Consider the following 21,909-nt stretch of genomic DNA (forward strand, 5'->3'; position numbering starts at 1 on the left):
AAATTTTTGTCTCCTTCTCATGATTTTCCAATAATTTTTCGTTTATTCTATCTCAAGGAAAATATATATTCATGTATTGATATTTCGGATCGTTCACCCTCCGATCCGGTCGGGAGTGTTGACTTTTCCGTTGTCCGATCGAGCGGCGCCAAGAGTAAAAATGCCCCTTGCGATGTTATCCACTATTCCAATTGTTTGATGCGTTTACAAGTCGGAAAAGCTCGAAGGAACAGCATTTGTACTTCTTTTAATCAATCTGTCATGCCGATCCGGAAGTTTTTTATAAATCAGAATTTTTAAATACTTGATCAAAAAAATAATTGAACACGAAGCTTAAATTCGAAATGTAACTCTTCAGTTATAAGAAAAAACTCAGTTATAAAAAAAAAGTTAAAGAAGAAATTTATAAAAAAAAGAAAACGCTAATTCCTTCGAATTAGCGTTTTATTTTTTTTCTTTCAACTGAGGCTACGAATCTCACTTGGAAAAGTTGAAATTAATGGAATTTCAGACTCAAAGAATTATATAGAAGAAACAACGCTCCAAATGGCGAGGGACCCCACGCTTATTTTAACCTTAATTAGCAACAGCAATTCTTCGGTTTGTGAAAAACTTTTGCGACATCGTTGGTGGAGTAGGTTTGGACAATGAGGGCGAAGAATTGACACCTTTTTTCGAGGCTTTGCCATTTGGCTCGAGGAAACCTTTCCAGATAAATGGTCGAGACCGAGACGGCCGCACCTTTTTCAGGCTCATCTTCAGTTTGTAAACGACAGTGAAACATTGGGGGAATCCAGAGTATAATAATATAATTAAGCAGGAAGCACTACAGAGCGAGTTCTCTTGCGCGAGTAGGAGCCCCGGGTATTGTAGACACGCTTGTACTAATTTCTCGATGGGACTCGGGACAATTGGTGCGCCCTTCGGTTGTTCGTCGCCCCGTTTCGCCAGCAGCAGCAGCAGCAGCAGCAGTATTTATTTACGCACGCACTTGGATTGAGCATCGAAGCACAGGGAAGTGTGCGCGTGGCAACGAGACTTTGAATACTCTGTAATACTGTAATTGAGTTAATTAGTAGTTAAAGGTACGAGATAATCCTTCGGGGAGCTGCTTAGGAAGACTACCGTTGGATTATTTCTCCACCCTATACGTGCACCAGAAATTCCGTGTACGAACCAAGAGGTTTTAGTGCCATCCCCGATGTATAAATACCTTTACTTTATATATCCATATAGGAGAAGGAATACGCGCGTATTTAATTCGATCCTTGTGCAGTTTCTTGTACAAAGTGGTAGGAGAATACGGGCAAAGTGTCCCGCTTAGGGAATTTAACGAGTTTCGTCGGTGAGCACAGGGTTATTCACTCTTTTTCATGTCCCAAAAATGTTTCTTGAATTTTGGAAAAAAAATATTTAGTCTACTATATCGAGGAGTGAAAGATCTTTCGACTATTCTTGAGTCCTAAAATTCTTTGTCCATTCTTTTTTTTTCGAAATTGGTCGAATAATTTTTTTTAGGGCAAAAAGCAGCCACTCTTCTCAAGCCCTTCAAATTTGGTTAGCAATAAAAGAAAGACGACCGAAAGAGACAAATTTTTATTCGCATTCCTCCGAAGACTGGATTTGCTGCGGGACATGCGTGAAATGTGCTCAGACCTTGTGTGCTATAGATGCGATTTTTGTCAATAAAAATAAAATAGACAATCATCAGTAATACGCACAATGATTCTCACTCTCTGTTTGAAAGAGGTCAAATTCTCTCAGGAAAAATAAAGGATTCTTACTGGTCATGTGCCCGAGAAATCGGAATTCCGTGCGAGTGGCCACTTTGCCCGAGAATTTGAAAATGCCCCAAAAAGCGAGTGGTCATTTTGGGGCATTTTCAACATATTTCCTTTCACCCAGCATATTCGCGAATGAGTCTAACTGCAGCGGAAATTCATTAGAAAATATTAAAAAATTCATTAGCCTTCAACGTTCTTTCGCCGAGCCGAGTGTTTTGCAAGAGCGATACGCTCCAAATGCCGGAGCCCGAAAAAGAGACGCTACGATCTGTGCTAGGAGCCTCGTACCCCGAGAAAATAAATTTGCTGATTCAACTGAATTTCTTGTTGGGTCAACGAGTCGTGGCGAGCAAATGAAATTTCTTGCTCCAACAAAACGAGAAATATATTTATTCGCGAGAATCAACGACATATGTTTATCCAACAACAATTTCGTTGAATCAGCTAAATTATTTTTTCAGTGTACAAATGAGAAATATCAATGAATCGAGTGACTGTATCAATGTAGATAATTAATACAGTTCGATAAAAATCAAGCAGCAGGATATTCATCCCGTACGTCCGAGATAATCGGCGTAGGCAAACGCGATATATATACGAATATAAATACAGGAGGTTGCGAGAGCCGTGGACTCAAGGGAGTCGTCGTTGATGATATACAAGCAACTCTCCTGTATCGCTCTCATCCCGAGTGTCACAGAGCTCTCTCCGTCTTTTCTTTGCTCTGTTCCGCCGTTCTCGTCGTCGTTCTCTTCTGCCATGTTCGGCTGCTTCGTCCGCCGGCGATGCAACGTTAACAACGTCCACCGTGAGTGTGTATTGCGCGCCTCACGGGGAAACATTTTAGCGCAGAATCGTTTGTCTTACTTAGCACTTGTGCCAGCAGCAAGAGAGGGGACCGGACGCCGAGGTTTTTTTCGATTAGGATTTCCCCCCGCAGTGTCATTCTCTACCCCAAGGACCGAAATTTCCCGACCCTAATCTCTCTTCTCTTCCTCCTGTTTTCCCTTTCATACCGTTGTTCTCTTCTATCATACAAAATTCTCCTTACGGGGAGAGTAATCAATATTTATTACCGGCAAAGCCGTACTAAGCGTGTATCGGCGCATACATCCGTTATCTTGGTACACGTGCATGTTTCAGGAAGCCTGAAGCCGCTGCTGGAGCTTTTATCCACCCTCTTTCTCAATAAACCAACAAATCGCTCTTGGCCGCGATTAACGAACGTTGATGCGAACGATGATTATGATTTTGTGCGTTCCTATGCGTTTCCTACCTCCCTGTGGCAACAGGACGCGAAAATTCAAACAAATCCAATAAAACACTGTGCATAGGGTGCATGAAAACACAGGATAAAACAAACCAAATATCATGATAGGGTTCATACTAAATAGTATATTACACTACAAGGGCAGAAAGTTTGATATACCTGCACTGTGCGTCACAATGCCCGAGAAAAAGTACGTACTTTCGGCACCGATTTCAAAGCCGAAACATTTGTGCACTGTCAAAAAGGCAGGTGCATCATTTGTCACAGCGGGAGCAACATTTTTTTATGCATTCCGAAAGGTTTGACGTGATTATTTTTTTGACCCCTGACGTTTTTTTTTGAAAGGCCATGTCTAGTCATCGGGAAACCGTACGAATAAGGTTATTTTATTTATCCAGAAACATGTTATGGAAAACTATACTGCTACAAATCCGGACGAGTAACAAACGTTTATCCTTCCAAATGCAATGAATACGAAGACAAAAAATAATGTGACCGGATCGATAAAATGAATACCGGTAAAGAGTCTCTGGCAGCAATTTGTCATAACATAATGTATACTTGTCTATGAATCGCTACCGCGACTCTAGATAGTCGTTCCAAATAATGATCTATTTTCAGGTTCATAGAAATGCAAATATTCATATGGGGCATTCCACGTCAAATCAGCCACTTCAAATCTTTTGGATTTTGGATTTGGTTCAAAATTTTTCATGTTATTATAACCATTGAAAGGAGCTCTCTTGATTTTTGCCAGAATTTTTAATCGATTGAATAATGAGTTATGATTTTTGGAAAAAAATAGAGATTTTTTTTTCTTTTCCCCATAACTTTTCGAAAAATGGGCCGAATTGAACTTTTTTTTTAAACTTGAGTGTTTTTTTTCTGTTCTTTTCGAAGATATTTTTGAAAAAATTATTGGTGCAGATTTTAATCAATTTTTTGCAGTTTTAAGCAAAAAACCATCAATTTCAGGCAATAAGACAGTTTCAATTTTTTTCAAAAAATTCGCAAAAAAACTTCAACTAATCCAACGATTTTTAAGACTAGTTGCGTTATAATCTTAGTTTTAGGCCTGAACATTCAACAAAAAGTGATGTTTCGTACGTGCAATACCCTTTTGAATTATAGATCCTATTTGACTACAAGCGAAGTGTCGAATAGCAGTTCGAAAAGATTAATAGAGAAGGTAGTCATAAGACATTGATGAGATGGAAACTATCGGTGGGACAGTTCCGATCTGGCGAGATTGTTGTTGCAATCCTTTTGGGTTGAAGAGGCACTACAAAATAAACGATTTACGATCGGCATTTCAAGCCGAGGATGCTCAATAAAAACTTGGTTTAAGTAAGACCCATCCACTGTGTTCTATTTTTTAGTTTTTTGGAAAAACACATCAATTTTTCGAATTCCGACACTTTTTTTTTTTATTATCTCGAAAAAAAATTTGATTTATTCTGCAAGTAACCCCGTAAGTTCCTTAGTGGGCCGATTTTTTTTCTATTTTTTTTTTTTTATTAAAAAAAAACTTTCTTGTTTGTTTTCAATTTTCAACTCCTCTACATTCAAAAAGTTTGTTTCACATCAATATTAATCTTTGTGAATGATTTCAAGATATTTCATACCTAATTTCTAATCTATTTATATAGTATCTATCTCTATTCATAAATATCTCTAAATAAAAGAACTTTCAGGGCAATTAAACTGTACTCATAAATAAGTACGTTCTTAATAACTCCTTGTCAAATTATCTCTAATTCAAATTATCTGTAGGCTTAAAGATCTTTATTTAAAAACGTGTCTATTCTAATACATCTTTAATCATATGCATCTGTACTCTTAAATATTCCCAAAAAAATCTCTCATCCAATACAACTCTAATCTTTTACAACTTCATTCCGATACAACTCTGAAATAAGTGAAAATCAAGTTGTACCGGAATGAAGTTGTAAAAGATTAGAGTTGTATTGGATGAGACATCTTTTTGAAAAATCCATAACTTTTTTGGGTTGCGTAAAAAAATTTGAAAAAATTCTCATGAATGTCTCAATAGGGAAAAACGAGATTACGGAAGTTTCAGCCAAATCGTAAAGGGTCGGGGGGTTTGAAAGTGGTCGATTTGACATGGAAAGAATTGCCCGAAATTGACAATGGGCAGTTTCGTCCCGGACCGGAGGATCGTTGATTAAAGCATCCGGATTTTTTCTATGCGCAAATATTATCGTTAATTAATAGCCTCATTCTAAAATGTACTTTTTTTCTCTTTACGAGATCGTACTGAAAAACACACGTTAATAAAATATGTCCCTACATTCGTACACGGCGTGCCATCTCCCGTTTAAAAATTGCTCAATTTTCAGGCCCAACGACATGCGACATTACTATAAATCTCTTCAACGCACCTATGTATACCTCGCAGAAGATAAATTGAAGGACTTTTACCTGTATTTCCATGTGATAGCCTATGAGTAACCACAAACGTGTATCGTTCCACCCGTGAATAGCAAGTAATTCCGGCGAAGCCATACAACTATAAAATGTATAAAATGTTGTTATATAAACTTGTCTTGTCACCTTTTTTCTCGATGGTATATTTTGAGTATATTCCAAATCTCAAAAGCAGGTGCACAGAGAAAATATTTTGTAACGAGTTGGATTACAGCTTTTGTAACGCATGAGAACATTTGAAAATATTTATGTAACATGAGATGGGAAGTACGATTATTTTTCTTACGCGCATATTTAGAAAAAAGGAAAATTGATCAATGTATTTCGTTAGTTCGGCAATAATATTTTTCATTGTGTTGGCATAACGAGAATAGGACGATTTGTTTAAAAAACTTATGTCCGGACATCCATAGGTAATCAAGCACACAGAGCTATCGGAGAAATAGTGGGAACACGGTGTGATTTATGGCCCAATCCTTTCCCCTGGGCTGTGAGGGGAAGGGGATTTCGAATCGTTGTACTATTGATTTATCTTTTGCACCGTTAATGGGGTTAATGGCAATTTGATGCGATCCATAAAGGACGCGTTGATACGCGGACGTTCGCTACTAAATTCATCGACATCCATAAATCGATGGATATATAGGCACCATAAAACCATTTGTGCTCCAACCAACATTTGAATGTTCAAAATTTTCATCTAAATTTTATTAGTTCGCGTACATTGCACGAAGCAAGAAGAGAAAAAGAGAGAAACCGCCGAAGAAAGGAAAAAAGAGTGGAAAGACTGGGGCGGGGGGGGGGGGGGGGGGGGGCGAAGGAATAAAGAAAAGGAGACAAACGATCATTTAGCTTGGCAAATATTGGATTTTAGCGACGAAACAGAATACGATTATTTGCCGAATCAACGGAAATACTTCTGGCGAATCATTCAGCCACGCATCTCACATGATCGGAGGCTGCTCATCGTTCGATATATATTTTCATATCATTTATTCATTTGTTTTATAATTGTTACAGTGGTGTACGCATCCGTGAACCATTACGAACTCGTGCGTTTTTATCATAGAATTTGCATGAGGATCCCGATCGCACCCCGATCAATGTCCGAATCGAGTGATCGATGCAAGCTTAATAAGCGGCTACTCAACCAAGTATTAATCTTGCCAAAGGCTGCCTATAATTACTGGTGTTTGTAATACTCCCACTGGAAGCAAAATGATTCGATATGCAACGGAAAACAAAACAACAATTTTGAACAATTTAACAAAAGTAGTCGAACGATTTTTATCAGCTCCCAAATAATAATCCTAATATTGAGTTCATACGATCGATAAGTTTGCAAGATATGTGATCAATTCGAGTTCAAACGAACAATTGAGAATCGATCTTGTACATTTTTCTTTAGTCATCTTTCAGTAACGGAATAAAAATTTGAATGTTATATTGGCGATGAGGTCCAGCGAAGTCTCTTTTACGCGGATATGTGAAATGAACGTATATCGGAGATTGATAATAATGCGAGCACTCGCGCAATAATTGGGACGTTGCGGAAAAACTGCATTAATTGGGAATACGTAAGTTACAACGCTTGGCAAACTCATTGGATATAATCCACCTGTGTGCGGGGATTGTATCGTTATTGCCATTTCATTTGGTCGGGAATAGTTTGGAATTGAGCAATTTTCTTATTGCTTTCGTGATTATTTCGATCGGTCAATGTACCTACGTGATCGCAATACTATTGTACGAATTGCCGGTGCCCCTCTTCAGCTTTTCTTCCTAATGCTTATCGAGAAATGTACACGTCTGTCTTCATATACTGTACATTGCGGTCGCTAAAATAACCGACGATGATGCGATTCATCGAACGTAGGAAAAAAAAATAAATAGGTACCTTCTCAAATGAAAATTAAATATTTGTTATTCACGAAGTCGGACAGTACTGGAATTCAAAAATGGCTTCACTTCGAAATACTTTGAATAAGAATTTTTTAATAAAAATCTCAATATGCGATGAGAAAAATTGCACAATTTTTTCATATCGTCGAAGATCCGATCAGAAATGCTTCTCAATTAGGGTGATGTAAAAAAAATCGATATTTTTTTTTCTGGGAGCTCCAACGGAAATCGTTAGTACATCAAAAAAATGTAATTGTCCCAAAATTTCAAAATTTTAAAGAAAAGAATTAGATAGTGCTCAAGCCACTTTTCGATATTTTCCTGTTTTTTTTTTCTCACAAATGGTGAAGCGAACTTTTTTTTTGCTCTCGTAGCAGAAAGTGTTAGTATAGTATCACATGAAATCATGAATCTTATCAAATTTTGTAACGCTCAAAAAAAATTGTAACGCTGCCTCTCATAATTTTCTTCTTTTTTTTTGTATATTTAGCTATAAATCGTGAGATCGAAAAACGTGAATGACTACAAAGAGCTTGTGATGATTATGATGAATCTGTTGGGAATCGTCATATTTTATTTTAAACACTTTTGTTTTCAAGATGCATCACGAGAAGGTAAACCAACACATATCTCATAAAAAAAAATTAAAAAAAAGTTATTACGACTTATAACAGCACAAATCAATTTGCGTCTTTTTTGATAAATATTACTGTATAAAGGTCATCAATCATTTCTTGTTAATAATTGTTTTGGTTTGTTTGGGGTGCTTGTGTAGTGAGAGGATGACAAAATAAAAAATATAGCACCTCATAGAGTAAGCTTTGAGCATCGTGCATCTTGAGCTCCGTGCATCTTGACCATCTTGAGAAAGCAAATTTCAATTTTCAGCATTTTTTTTTGTATACAAGGAAATATCGTATTTTCTCTACCTTCTTTTACGAACTTAAATTTATCTCTTTGTTTAAAGACATAAAAAAAATTTTCGTTCAGTAGTCAAGACGTGATAAGCAATGATATCTTTGCATTTAAACTATTAGTATAGACATATAGTATCGATAATATGAATGTATAAGAAGAAGAAATATAGAGGAAGTACAGACTTATACAAAATATCTTACAAAATTTCCAAAAATTAAAGCGATTAGACGATTTTTCGAAAAACTCATATTTTCGTAAAATTCTATAAATCATAAAATTTAAACCGCTCAACCGATATTTCCCAAATTCAATACCAACCTTCTTATTATGATAATCTATTTATTTAAAAAAAAAATAGTAATAAATCTTAAAATTTCCGGAAGTTAAAGCGTCGACACTCTTTTTTTAAAAAATTTCAAAATATCGTAGGATTCGTATTTTTTTTCAAATTCTTACAAAATTATCAGAGAATGAAGAGCTTGTTCAGATTAACATATATACAAAACGGTAGCCCTGTATCTCAAATCATTTTTGAATTATAAGCGTTTGAATTTTGCAGTGTCATAACATTGACACACACATCCGGACATTTTTTCTAGATATGATTTTTCGATGTTTCGGGACATTTTGAGAACATTGACAATGAAAACTGGAAAAAAAATTTCATCATCACATAGCTTCCTCTATGAGGAAGCAAAAAAAGAAATAAATCATGCGAGGCAGCCTTTCAATTTTTTTGAGATTTACAAAATTTCTTTCTGCTACGAGAGCAAAAAAAAAATTTTGCGTCGCTAATTTTGAAAAAAAAACAGGAAAATATCGAAAAGTGGCTTGAGCATTATCTAAATTTTCTTTCGACAAATCTGAAATTTTTGAAAAATTACTTTTTTTGATGTACTAACGATTTCCATTGGAGCTCTGAAAAAAAATATCGACTTTTTTTGCATCACCCTATTCTCAATAAACTGTTAATGAGTTTCATATTCATTCAATCATAACTTTCCGTTAGGACACTTTTGTATTGGTTGTCATTATTATATTCATTATTTAATACAATAAAATGAAGTTTTACGAATATCGAGCGTGATTTTTAGAGCTTTTTTTTGTCCGGAGTCGTGCCATTTTGTGGTATAGCCGTAGTTACATCGTTAACCGAATTAGCCGTTGTACTTGATACTTCTGGAATTTTAGCTGTTGTTACTTGTGACGCTTTTGTCGTAGAAATATTTTCGGCTGTTTTGTGCGATGTGGTTTTAACGACTGGAGAAAGGGTCGTCAATGAAACTTCATCTAGAATTAAGATAGAAAACAATTGTACAACTTCAAAGAATAATGAGCTGGACGGTAGAGAGGGCATGAAAGGAAGGGGTTCGTTGGGGTAACGTCTCCTCGATCGCAGAAAGGCCATAGGACGATAAGCATAACCAATCTGTCCCAGAAAGATATCAGGATTATCCTTTGAAGGAATGTTGGTACTAATGTAATATTACGATCCTGGAAGTTTCAAACCTCTATCAATTTGGGTTTTTGAATAAATTGAGAAAATCAAAACTTTGGAAAATTTTCTTTCTCAACAACAGGTGAATTGATTTTAACAAAAATTGAACACATGAAAAAGGCATATAGAAGCTATACTCAGGGAAAAAAATAGCCGATAATCTTCATAATAGCCATTAGAAAACGGCTATTTTTTCCAAAATTGTTCTTTTTCTTTGTGATAGCTTTCTGGAACAACTTTAAAACTTTCCTTTTGAAATGTCTTTTCCGATGTAGCGATGTCCATGAAATTTACGAAATAGAACGGAAAAGTGCGCTACATTGAAAAGCAATTAAAACCGCTTTTGAACATTAAAAATATTGGCACACAAAAAAAAAGTGGTCAGTACCTAGAACCGGATCCATCAATCTCTATGTATTTTGGGCCGATGAATCCGAATCCGGGGTCAGATTGGCCAATATACCTCCAAAATTTTGAGTAAAGTCCAAAAAACCGAAAAATGGCGGAAAATCGCTGTTAAAGGCATGATAAAAGTTGTTTTTGAATTTACTCGGGGGTGTTTTTTATGTAATTTGATGCGCTGAATCTGAATCTAGAGTCAGATCGGTCGATACACTCCAAAAATTTTGAGTAAATTCCAAAAAACAGCAAAAATTGGTCGAAAATTGCTGACTATAGTAATTTATGAATCGAAAGAGTGATAGTCGAATTTTTGAAAAATCGATATTTTAGTCATCGTCCTTGAGTATAGCATCTATATGCCTCTTTCATGTGTTCAATTTTTGTTAAAATCAATTCAGCTGTTGTTGAGAAAAAAAATTTTCCAAATTTTTGATTTTCTTAATTTATTTAAAAACCCAAATTGATAGAGTTTTGAAACTTGCGGGATCATAATATCACATTAGTACCAACATTTCCACAAAGGATAATCCAAATACCTTTCTAAGGCCGAACGACTATGCTTATGGTCCTACGGCCTTTCGCGATATTTTGGAAAATTCAAATCCGCTTTTTCCTTTCCTTCGAAAGGTTTTCGAATTACCGATGCAACACGTTCGTGGTCTCTCATTAATTCTGTTCGAGTAAATGTTGAATAGTACAAACCCTGAGGATCGTCTTCTTCCTCGCTGTCACCAAGAAAATCGAGTAACTTGAAAATATCAACAACGTTTTGGAGAAAACTTTGGATACAATCACTGTCTTCCTCGGCCGGTTGGTCGTGCATCTGCTTTTTCATTTTTTTTGACTCCGAATTCGTTTTGAGTTGATTCGATTTGTCAGTCCGTACTTCCAAAGTGATACCGCCGTTGATCTCAGGATATTCATAATCATCGTCGTAATCATCGTTTTCGTTCGATTCGTAAAAATAATTTTCGATAGAAAATCCGCTTATCGTTTCTAAGCCGGCAAACAGCGCGAAATATATAAAAAAATTTACACAAAAAAATAGCCTCATTTCATTGATTTGCAGAAGAGGCGAAGGTTAGAAGCGAGGCGGAAGAAATTTCAAGTGAAAAAAACAACGATTGCGTTGAGACGCGGTTCGACGACTGTGGAAACGTTACGATAAATAAATGTATAAAACTTGTGATAAAAGTACCGGGACTTTTTGGAACATCAAAATGGATGATGAAATGATGAAATTGAATCAACCGCCTTGGATACGGATGATTAACAGCCAAAGAATTACATACGTTTGTTGGTACAGTTGTTCAAATGATAGAAAAAAAAGATATCTGTCGGTGCGACCGCGCGTCTCCTGGTAAACGCTCACATCGTAACTGATGTTACGTAATCAATGGGCGAATGAGTGAGCTAGTTAATGATTACGATCAATAAGATTATTTTTGGTCCAATTATTCCGAAATGCACTTCACAATTCAACCTATTTTCTATTTCCGTAGCCTTTCAGGAATAATCAATATCCCCGAAAAACTCGGCTCTCGATAAACGTATTGTCACCGAACCTGAGTTCCTTTCGTTGGCTTTTGTTTCAGCCACCCTCTATATGTCAGATGTGAATACTCCGATGACGTCATTACGGTTCATGCGACACAGGTATCGCAAGTTATAGATTTGTCGAGAAATGGCGTGCGTTATTAATTTATTATTTCCACGTTCGTTCGGTTACGAATTTATCAATTCAAGTATCTCTCTTGATTGAAGTGAAAAAAACCTTTTTCCTCGTGGTGGCCCAAGCAAAATAGCATTATTACATACACCAATAAGTACTAAGATCGATATATTACTGCACAGATTTCTACTCGAGTTTATTTATTTATTTTTTAAATTATGAATTTTATGTAAAAAATCGCCTTTCTTCGGTTTATTACTATTAAAACAAAAACCAACTAGTCCAAAATACCACCCATTGTAAAGAATTAATATTGAATAAAATGAAGTAAAATATGCAAGGAGAAAGAAAGAAAATCAAAAACTTTAATCTTTCTTTAAATTATAACGTCGTATGTATTCTGTAAAGTTGTATGTATACATTCTTTAAGTTATAGCGTGAGCACTTTTCGAGATACTAGATATCGATAAGTACTTCCTCTGTACAGAACCAAGATACTGTCGGATAATTAGTTGACGCGTAATTCCACGCAATCAGAATTTTGCAGCGAGGTTGGATGCTGTTCCGAAGGTCGTCCGATTTCAAATTATCAAACGGATTTGAAACTTAGCTACAGATATACAATTTATACAAAAAAACTACTACACAAAAAACTTCTACACAATTTATAGAAAAAAATCATAATAATCGTACAACATGATCCATAAAATGATACATTTATATCACGTTAAGCTTACTTTAATATTTTTAAATAAGTAAAAAAATAATTCTACTCATTGATTTGGGAAAAAAATTGTTTTCCATGTAACTTCACAGGTTCTTCAAAAGTTGAAATAAAAGATTCACTAATGATGAGAAACTAAATTTAATTATGAAGCAAGTCGTCTGAAATTTTTAAAAAACGTATCCAAACGTTGTCAGAGGGACTTTATTTGGGGAGCGCTTCATCGATGAATTCTCACACAATTTCAGGTTTTGATGAGTTATTGTTAAGTGTACAGTGTTGATTACGGCTCAAACTTTGTCTAAATGCTTCAAAGGGACGTTTAACCTCTAGAGGACCGGATATCGGTTCACCCTGTGATATGAACTTTGTATATAGTTTATACGTGATACAAGACACTAATTTGAGCACTTTTCAAGGGCGATTTCAACTCTCAAATGCCGGTCCTCTAAAGGTTAAAAGTGCTTCGATTGACCGTGATGAAAGTACTAAAAAAATCAAAAATATCGTTATCTTTGTAACGGTAAAAATCATGGAAATAATCTTCGGAAAAATCTGAAAAAAATACATTACCTACCTTTTAATATGAACAACAAGTGTGCCAAATTTTAGATTTCTATCGTCATTATTATGGGAGGCAGATAATAATTAAGTAACAAGTTTGATAAATACACGTGTTTTGGATTTAAAGCTTCAACTCTTCGGTGACAATTGTTTAAATTCTCTTAGCGCATTAAAATTTAGTGTACGTTTTTTTTTATGATGTTGATGATGTTTCCGCGAAGGAATTTGCAAAAAAAAGTGACCTGAATTGCGGCCACCCTAGGGTACAGCCATTGTAGTGCCTTAGCAAAAGTTCTATTCAACAAGTGCAGAGGTTAGCCAATTTTTTTATAGGTTGTTTGGGCCTATAGGAATATAACCCTGAGTTTTCGTATAAATCCAACTAGCGTTTTAGTAATAAAAAATTATCAAGAATAAATTGATGTTTTTTAGTTACTACTTTTGGAAAGTGCTCTATCGAAAAAATTTTGCGATAAAAGTTGTTCATCATAATGTTCTGTGTGAAAAAAGTCCGAAACAAAAATGCGCTAGCATTCTTAGTTAAGCGGCTAATGACAAATGAAAAAAATGGTCAATCCGTTTTTTTGACCGCAATCAATTGCTTGTTAAGGTATTACTGGATGGATAGCCCAGCCGATAAATTGTACCTGATCGGAATTTCCGTACTTCGTGATGCAATAAAAATCTGAAAAAATTCAGCAACATTTGGAAAGTTATGAACTACAATTATCAATAATAATATTGCCCAAAAGTTCTTAATAAATTGTTTAAATAAATAATTTTTTAACAATTTTATAGTAAACCCTAGTTTTTTTTTGACAAATCGAATGTGCGCATTTTTCTGAATGCTCATGATTTTTTTCAGGATTTTCGTGGATTTCTGAAATTTCCTTTTTTAAATTTTTTAAGTGGCTCTATTTGTACATTTTTGATCTAGTAACCTTGAGACTTTTCAAAATTGATGGTTAATATGTCTTCTAAAACATATCCAAAATTCAAATTTTTAAAAATTTTTTTCAAAGTCTTTTCAAGAAATTTCAAAAATCTACGAAAATTCTGAAAAAATTCATGAGGAAAAATACACACATTTGATTCGTAAAAAACAAACAATGGGTCACCGCAAAATGATTATTAATTTGTTATTAATTTTTGGGCAATATTATTATTGATAATTGTTGTGCATAGCTTTCCAAATGTTGTTGAATTTTTTAGATTTTTATTGCATCACGAAGTACGGATATTCCAATCAGATATAATTTTTGATCGAGCTATCCATCCAGTTATACCTTAAATATCTGTTTGCCGTTCATATGTAACTTAGGGAAGCCGGACCCCTAGCGAATCTGCAATCTTCGAAAAAACTTTGACGCATTTGATAAAATTTCCCGATGAAGGCCTGCAGCGTTTTCGTTAATAATAAATACTGTTTTTTGGGATACAGAGAAGGGTGCGTTGCCACTAATGCGGAGCGGAGCGATGTAACGGAGATGAGCGGATGCCTGCACACCACCTACATTTAGCATCATTGTATGTGATCGGTTACGTAAATTGGACTCGATCCTTTCATAAAAGAAGAGTTGTCACGAAATCTCGAAGTGCGAGTTATTTTTGAAGCTGCTATAGACGCGTACTTTGATTGGTTGTCGATGTTGTGCTCGGAGTTCGTTCATGTGCGTATTTCAGATCGTAGAAAAAAGGAGGACACAATTGCAACACATTCGATCGCGATCGTGTCAGATAAATTTATTTAGTGGCATAAGAGTGAAGCGATGGAGTAAGTGAAGTTCTGAGTAATATTAAAAAAAAAAAAGACAGTGCGATGATTTTCGACAACTCGAAAATGAACAACACTGACTGAAGTAGAGAATTTTGTTCTCACTGCGATGCGATGCGGCCCGGCTCGTCTCTAGTGTGTGCTGTCGCATTTTTCAAGTGCTTTGCGATGCGGCCCGCTCCGTCACTATAGTGTGCGCCGGCCTTAAGATGACGTGGACACGATCACCGAGGTCGTCCGGAAGCGATGCGGAATGTGAGCGATAAGAATGCTTGAGAAAATATTTCGTTATAGAATAATATGACCAGCGACTGTTCATTAAGCCCTAAGATTGTTGGAGATTGCAGCTACCGGATCCAAAATTCCGCGCTGACTTGAGAGCATGGTGGAGAGGAGGGGAGAGCGCAAGAATCCAAGCCGTGATGTTCCACCTCGGTTGAATCGTTTGATAGTAGTCGCTCGGAGTTACTGGATGGAAGAAATGATGTGGAGGCGGTGAAAAGATGCTGGTTTATCGTGGATAGAGTTAGAAGTTTGTTGGTGAACAAAGAAGCGTTGGTAGTCGGGAGGCACTCGGCGCTCACTCCGTCGACAAATGTGCAGAGCACCGCGAGAACCTCCATTCTGATATACTTTTCATATCCGACCAATTTCACGTGATTGGCCGGAGGTCACGTGGCGAGGAAAAGGCTTAGGCTTAGGCCTTAAGGAGGTTCGTCCACGAGACAGTTAAATTAGGAAATCATTTAAATTTGGCATACGTATTGTTTAACATATGAACAACACCTCTACAAAATTTTAACAAGTTTCACCATCCCGAACCCGAGATATATGTAATTGAAGTTGACTCAATTAACACGTAACATATGGACCATGGGGGATCAATATTCAACGCGGGATGCGAGTAGACGTACTCTAGCAAGCTCCTGTGAATTTCCGTAAAATTTCGTTGATTTTCTGTGACAAACTTGTTAAAAAGTGCCTAGAATAAACATCAATTCAGAAATAAACAGTACAATCACTAAATGTTAGAAAAGATCGTTAGTCTAATATAACCTGTAAGCTAAACAGAAAGATAGTAAAAAGTGAGGTTAGACCGCGCGTATCTGAGTTGCAAGTGAAACAAAACTGACGATTATGGCGGGTAAGAATTTAGAAACGAAACAAGGACTTGGGAAAAAAAACCAATCCACCCAGAAAATCACGGATATAATTAAGAGAAAAACTCAATCTCAAACCAAAAGTGGAGGAGAAGGGTTAAACACTTCGAGCGAAGAACAACAAAATTCACAGGATCTAAGCAGAATCCTTGATAAACTGGAGAATCTGACAGACATGGTTACGAAACTGACTGAGGACAGCATAAAGGCGAAAGAAGCATGGGATCGCATCAATAGAATCGAAGACGATCTTACAAAACACCATCAACAATGGGAGGAGGAAAAAAATGTTCTACAAGAAAAAATTCACTACCTCGAGGAAAAAGAAGAAGCAAGAGACAGGGGAGATCGAAAAATGAACATCGTCATTCATGGACTCAAGCTCGAGCCCTACGATACCAAAGGTAGCGTAGAGGAGTTTCTTGAAAGAATACTACAGGTGAGAGTAAAAATCAGGGAGGCATACCCTATTGGGAAAAGAGGAAAAGACGGGAACTCCGGGATTACTTTAGCTAAACTGGAAGAAGCAAATGATAAAAAGAGGGTTATGGACAACAGGAATCGCTTGAAAGACTCGCCATATTACATCACACATGACCGTACGCCGCGAGAACGACAAATTCAGAACAATATTATAGCTATTGCTCGAACGGAGGAAAGTAATGGGCGACAAATCAAAATCGGTTACAAAAAACTTCAAATTGATGGCAAAAATTATATATGGAAGTATGACGGTCTTGTGGAAGACGCACAGCACCCAAAATCACCATCATCGCGCAATGCGCCATCTACCCGTAACCGAACAACAAACGAACAACAGCGTTCCTAATGACACGGATAAAGGGAACGAAGGAAATTACGACACTGACATCTGGCGGAGGGAAACCCATAACAGAATCGACGTCTGCAATGAAAGAATGAGCGTGGAAACAACAACTGACGGTAATGAGATGGCACAACAGCACAACCTGACACAAGACGACAAAGAACATCAACTAACCGACACCAATCCGGCAGTGAGAGAGGGTAATAATCATAATAAAAATGAGAACTTGAGGTTAACACAAACAAGAGAAGCTTCTATGAAACAGAGTATCATGTTTTGGAATGTGCACGGGTTAAAAAATCTTTTCGAACTAACAGTAGACGAATTTGAAAAAGATGTTGAATATTGCGCAATTATAGGGTTGACTGAAACATGGAGACTGGATGATTCAATCGCCATGTCGAATTCTTTTTTCAATGTGCATGACATTATAACTAGTCCGGCATCTAAAGACTATTCAGCAGGTAGAGCCAGTGGGGGGTTATGTATCTTACTTAACCAAAAATTAGTCTCAAGTTACACAGTACTAAATATAAGTAACATATGGATAGCGATAAAATGTACTATTAATGCACTTGAGGTAATAGTAATTACGGTATATATAAGAGAACATCACTATAATGAAAGATTAACAATGTTAACAAATTACATTCAAGATCTTATGGAGATTCACGACATCCCAATAATTCTCGGTGGTGACTTTAATGGTCGTATCGGACTGAACAATCAAATAGATGAAAACATAGTATATTCGTCTAAAATATCACACAAAAGGAAGTCATGTGATAAGTATAATAATCATAATGGCTCGATTCTCGTAGATAACCTCGTTGGACTGGGACTTTTTACACTTAACGGACGAACGCAAGCAGACCCAAACGGGAATATTACATTTATTGGGAGAGGTAGTAGTGTGTTAGACATGGTTTGGATTAATGTGGCTTGCATAGAGTGGATTAATGACTTCGCAGTATTGAATATAGGCAATTCTGACCACCTCCCAATTAAGGTATGGCTAGACGTGTCAACACCCAACACACCGAATGAACAAAATAGTATAAACATGATTAACCCAATTCTAAAATGGGAACCTGAAAAACATGAAGATTTCTGGGAGAACATGAATAAGAAATTAATAGTATATAGCGAGAACCCGGATGAAGTAAGCCGTCACATTACAACCGCGATCCGTAGCAGTGCCATTGAACTAGAAATGGTCAGGAAAATGACAAAGGCAGCTCTAATAAGAAGAAAAGATAAGCCATGGTTTAACAAAAAATGTAGAGAAACAAAAAAGGAAATTAGAAAGCTCTATAAAGTCTGGATAAAGAATAAAACGATAGGTAGTGAAATACAATTTAAAGAACAACGGAAAGCATATATCAAACTTGTAAAAATAACTAAAAAACAATACTTTGAATCGGTCACAAAAGCAGTCTCAAATGTAAAAAATGCAAAGAATTTCTGGGGTGTCGTTAATAGATTTCGAAAAAGGAAAATAAACAAGTGTCCAATATCATGTGAGGAGTGGGAAACTTTCTATCGGTCAATACTGCCGAACCGAGAAGAAAATCTGGAAATTCCACGGAGAGCCAGGAATGCAGTACTAGATAATCCAATCACAACAGACGAATTGTTGGTAAATATTAAAAAGTTAAAAGCGAATAAAGCACCAGGGCCGAATGGAATTCCGAGTTTCTTTTACAAGGCTATGCCGCCCAAATGGAGAGATTATATTATACACTTATTTAATAGAACGCTTTCTACGGGAGTAATACCGAGGGATTGGGGTAACTCAGAGGTTATAATGTTTTACAAAAAAGGCGATATCCATGATCCAATGAATTACAGAGGCATAACACTTGCAAACACGCTTGCAAAAATATTCACAACAATCTTGGCTAACAGACTAAACCAATGGGCAGAACAGAATAATATAATCCCTGAAGCACAAACAGGATTCAGAGAAAAACGTTCCTGCGAGGATAATTTATTTACTTTGAACACAAAAATAAGTACAGCAGTGAGCAAACCAAGAGGGAAAATATGGTTAGCTTTTATAGATTTCAAGAGAGCCTTCGACTCAGTAACGCATACAGTGTTGTGGAAAAAATTACTAAAATTAGGTGTCTCAACACAAATGGTGACAGTATTACAAAACTATTATGAAAGTGCTCGATTTCAGGTAAGAATTAATGGATGTAACAGAACTAGAGAAATAGAAACCACACAAGGGGTGCTACAGGGGGACCCGGCCAGCCCGATCCTATTCTCACTATTACTAGCGGATATAGAGGATTTCTTCATAGAGAAAGGATGTAGAAAAACTAAACAGAATATGGAACTATTATTATTTGCAGATGACCTCATTATAACCGCGGAGGACGCGATAGGCTTACAAAACAAATTAAACATACTCGAAGCATACTGTGACGATAACAAATTAGTGGTTAATACCTCGAAAACGAAAATCATGATATGCCAAAAAGCAGGAAGAATTCGAAAATCACGGCCCTTCAGGTACAAAAATGAACAATTAGAAATTGTCAAATCGTATGTCTATCTGGGTGTCCCTTTCTCTCGCTCAGGACTCTTCAATATGGCTGCATCGCACTTCGTTTCAAGAGCACAACTTGCAATCGGCAGTGTTTGGTCTCCAATGATAGCCACGCGCATGAATAGTTGGGAAGCGAATATTAAAATATTCAAAGCAGTTGTCGAATCAACATTACTCTATGGTGCAGGGATTTGGGGGCTAAATTACACCAATCACATTGAAATAATACAACAACGCTTCTTTAAGTCCCTTCTCGCAATATCTCCTACCACTCCGAAGTACATGGTCAGAATTGAAACAGGTAGATACCCATTAGAATTACTCATTATTAAAAGAGCACTTGGTTATCTTGTAAGAATCCTCAAAATGCCCGCAAACCGTTATCCGAGAATCAGCCTAGATAAACTAATAGCATTAGATCTATCAGAAGAAAACGTCAAAAGATACAATTGGTTCACCACCTTGAAATCGATGTTAGAAGAATTCCATTTAGATCATATTCTTAACGATATGAAGCCAGACACTCTTAAGAAGGCTATCCCCATTGCAATGGAAGTAATGAGTAGCGTAAGATTTCGTGCCGACGCTGTAAAAGTTATGCTATCATCCTATAGTTTGGATTATAAAAAAATCAAACAACTCAATGTACTAGCATGTGAAAATTATTTGCTACAACACATTCCTTTAGCCCACAAGAGAGTCATGGCTCAATGCAGGCTAGCAGGCAAACATTTCTTTTCGTTCAAATTTAAAAATTTTAGATATAGTTTTTCTGGAGAAGATATTTGTTTACTCTGTGATGAAAAGGCTAATGAATCTGTAAGACATATTCTAAATGAATGTAAATTACATAAACCACAACGGGATAAATATTTAACTAATATTTACTTCGATTACCCTGCAGGTTTAGAGATACTTCCCACAGAGTTCATAAAAAATATATACGCCTTCATAACTTTAAGCTGCAAAAATCGAGCTTTTATACTTAGTCAGTAAGATAAATCATAAAATTATATCTGTAAAACGTAGCCTGTAAAACAGATAATTTGTAATAGGTCTACGATCTTAAACAAATAAATATTATTATTATTATTATCGTCATATGGACCATGCATAGGCAAACAGCACATTATTAATTCTACCGCTAGTACTAAAATTAGGAAGTTTATAAAAAACGAGGAGGAGCTAGAGCAGGATATCACAGATATTGTGAAAAAAAATCAAGGTGATCGACCATCTAGTTTGACAGATATAGTCTCGAGAAGTACGAAGGTTTAGGCTGCATAGGATATATTTTGCGAGCGAACAAGCGAATGTCGTCTGTATGGGCAATCTTTTCTGTGTGTTGAAGCGTAGCCCGGATAGTTCCGTCAAAAAATTTATTCGCGACGTCAGATCAAAAATACCTTTAGAATAAATTTTACGAAAGCAAATGATATTTGTACTATATCTGCTGGCACCAAGTACGTATATATAGGGTCATTACAAAGTTATTGATTACGCGATTCGAACGAATTATCAACCCTTTTAATATGCAGACGGTACATAACTTTTGATTGGGGTTGTCGTAGGGGATCGACCTTAAGAGGATGGATCAGTCGCTTCGCCGGTATCGAATTTTTGATTGCAAAATTCGTTGACGTCGCTCAACCGATTTTCATTTTTTTTTTCCATTACCATGGGAGTAATCTTATGATTATTCTGAAAGAAATGAACGGATCGAAATTTTGGCCTGTCAGTCGAAGCGCAAATTCGGAACAAAGATTTTAAGCCTTGTTGCATTGAAATCTATGTAAAATTGACGACAAATTTCCATTTCGAAATTTTGGTTGAAAAAAGTGATCGACTATACACCGGTTTTAGAGAGAACGATTGTTATTCCTTATAAACAAACAATATCAATTGTTTATTTATTTAAACCGCTTCCTCAAGCGAGAATATAGTGATTTTTCCCACTGGATAGTTCGATTCATATTGAGCTGCCCACTTAGAAAAATCGCTGGAGATGTACGAAGAACGTTCTTTCGTATAAACAATTGAAATTGTTTATACCCGTCTTTCATAAAGTTTCTTATGCGCCCAGCGCGTTGGAACTTGGAGGAAGACGCGCGCCGCGATGTCTAGCGGTAGTATGCAGTAGCTCCTAGCGAGTTCTGCAGTACCGCTAAAAAGGAGGGAACGCTGATTGACAGGCAAGTTTATTTCCGCCAAGCCAAACTTTTCCATATGCGCGAGACTTCGTAGTTGCATATTGAAAAAGCGGAGAAATATGAACTTGTTGAAAAAAAAAGACAAAAATAGGGATTATTCAAAATATTTCGGAGATTAAGCATGCGGCGGCAAGCACAAAAATACGTGCGCATGAGAAAAGTGTGCCAGTGCAGATGAAAAACCCTTTGCTTAAGCTTGA

General features: G+C 36.4%; 1 protein-coding gene across 1 annotated transcript; it reads right to left on the reverse strand.

Moving 5' to 3' along the window:
* Positions 1 to 9,088: 9,088 nt before the first annotated feature.
* LOC122414003 (uncharacterized) lies at positions 9,089 to 11,358 on the reverse strand. Its single transcript, XM_043424744.1, has 2 exons — positions 10,925 to 11,358; positions 9,089 to 9,612 (listed from the first exon to the last, which is right to left on the reverse strand). Exons 1-2 carry the CDS (start codon positions 11,274 to 11,276, stop codon positions 9,413 to 9,415), a joined length of 552 nt encoding a protein of 183 aa, XP_043280679.1. The 5' UTR covers positions 11,277 to 11,358; the 3' UTR covers positions 9,089 to 9,412.
* Between the last annotated feature and the right edge of the window lie 10,551 nt (positions 11,359 to 21,909).

Source organism: Venturia canescens, chromosome 7 (assembly GCF_019457755.1).
Source record: "Venturia canescens isolate UGA chromosome 7, ASM1945775v1, whole genome shotgun sequence".
NCBI classification, from domain to species: domain Eukaryota; kingdom Metazoa; phylum Arthropoda; class Insecta; order Hymenoptera; family Ichneumonidae; genus Venturia; species Venturia canescens.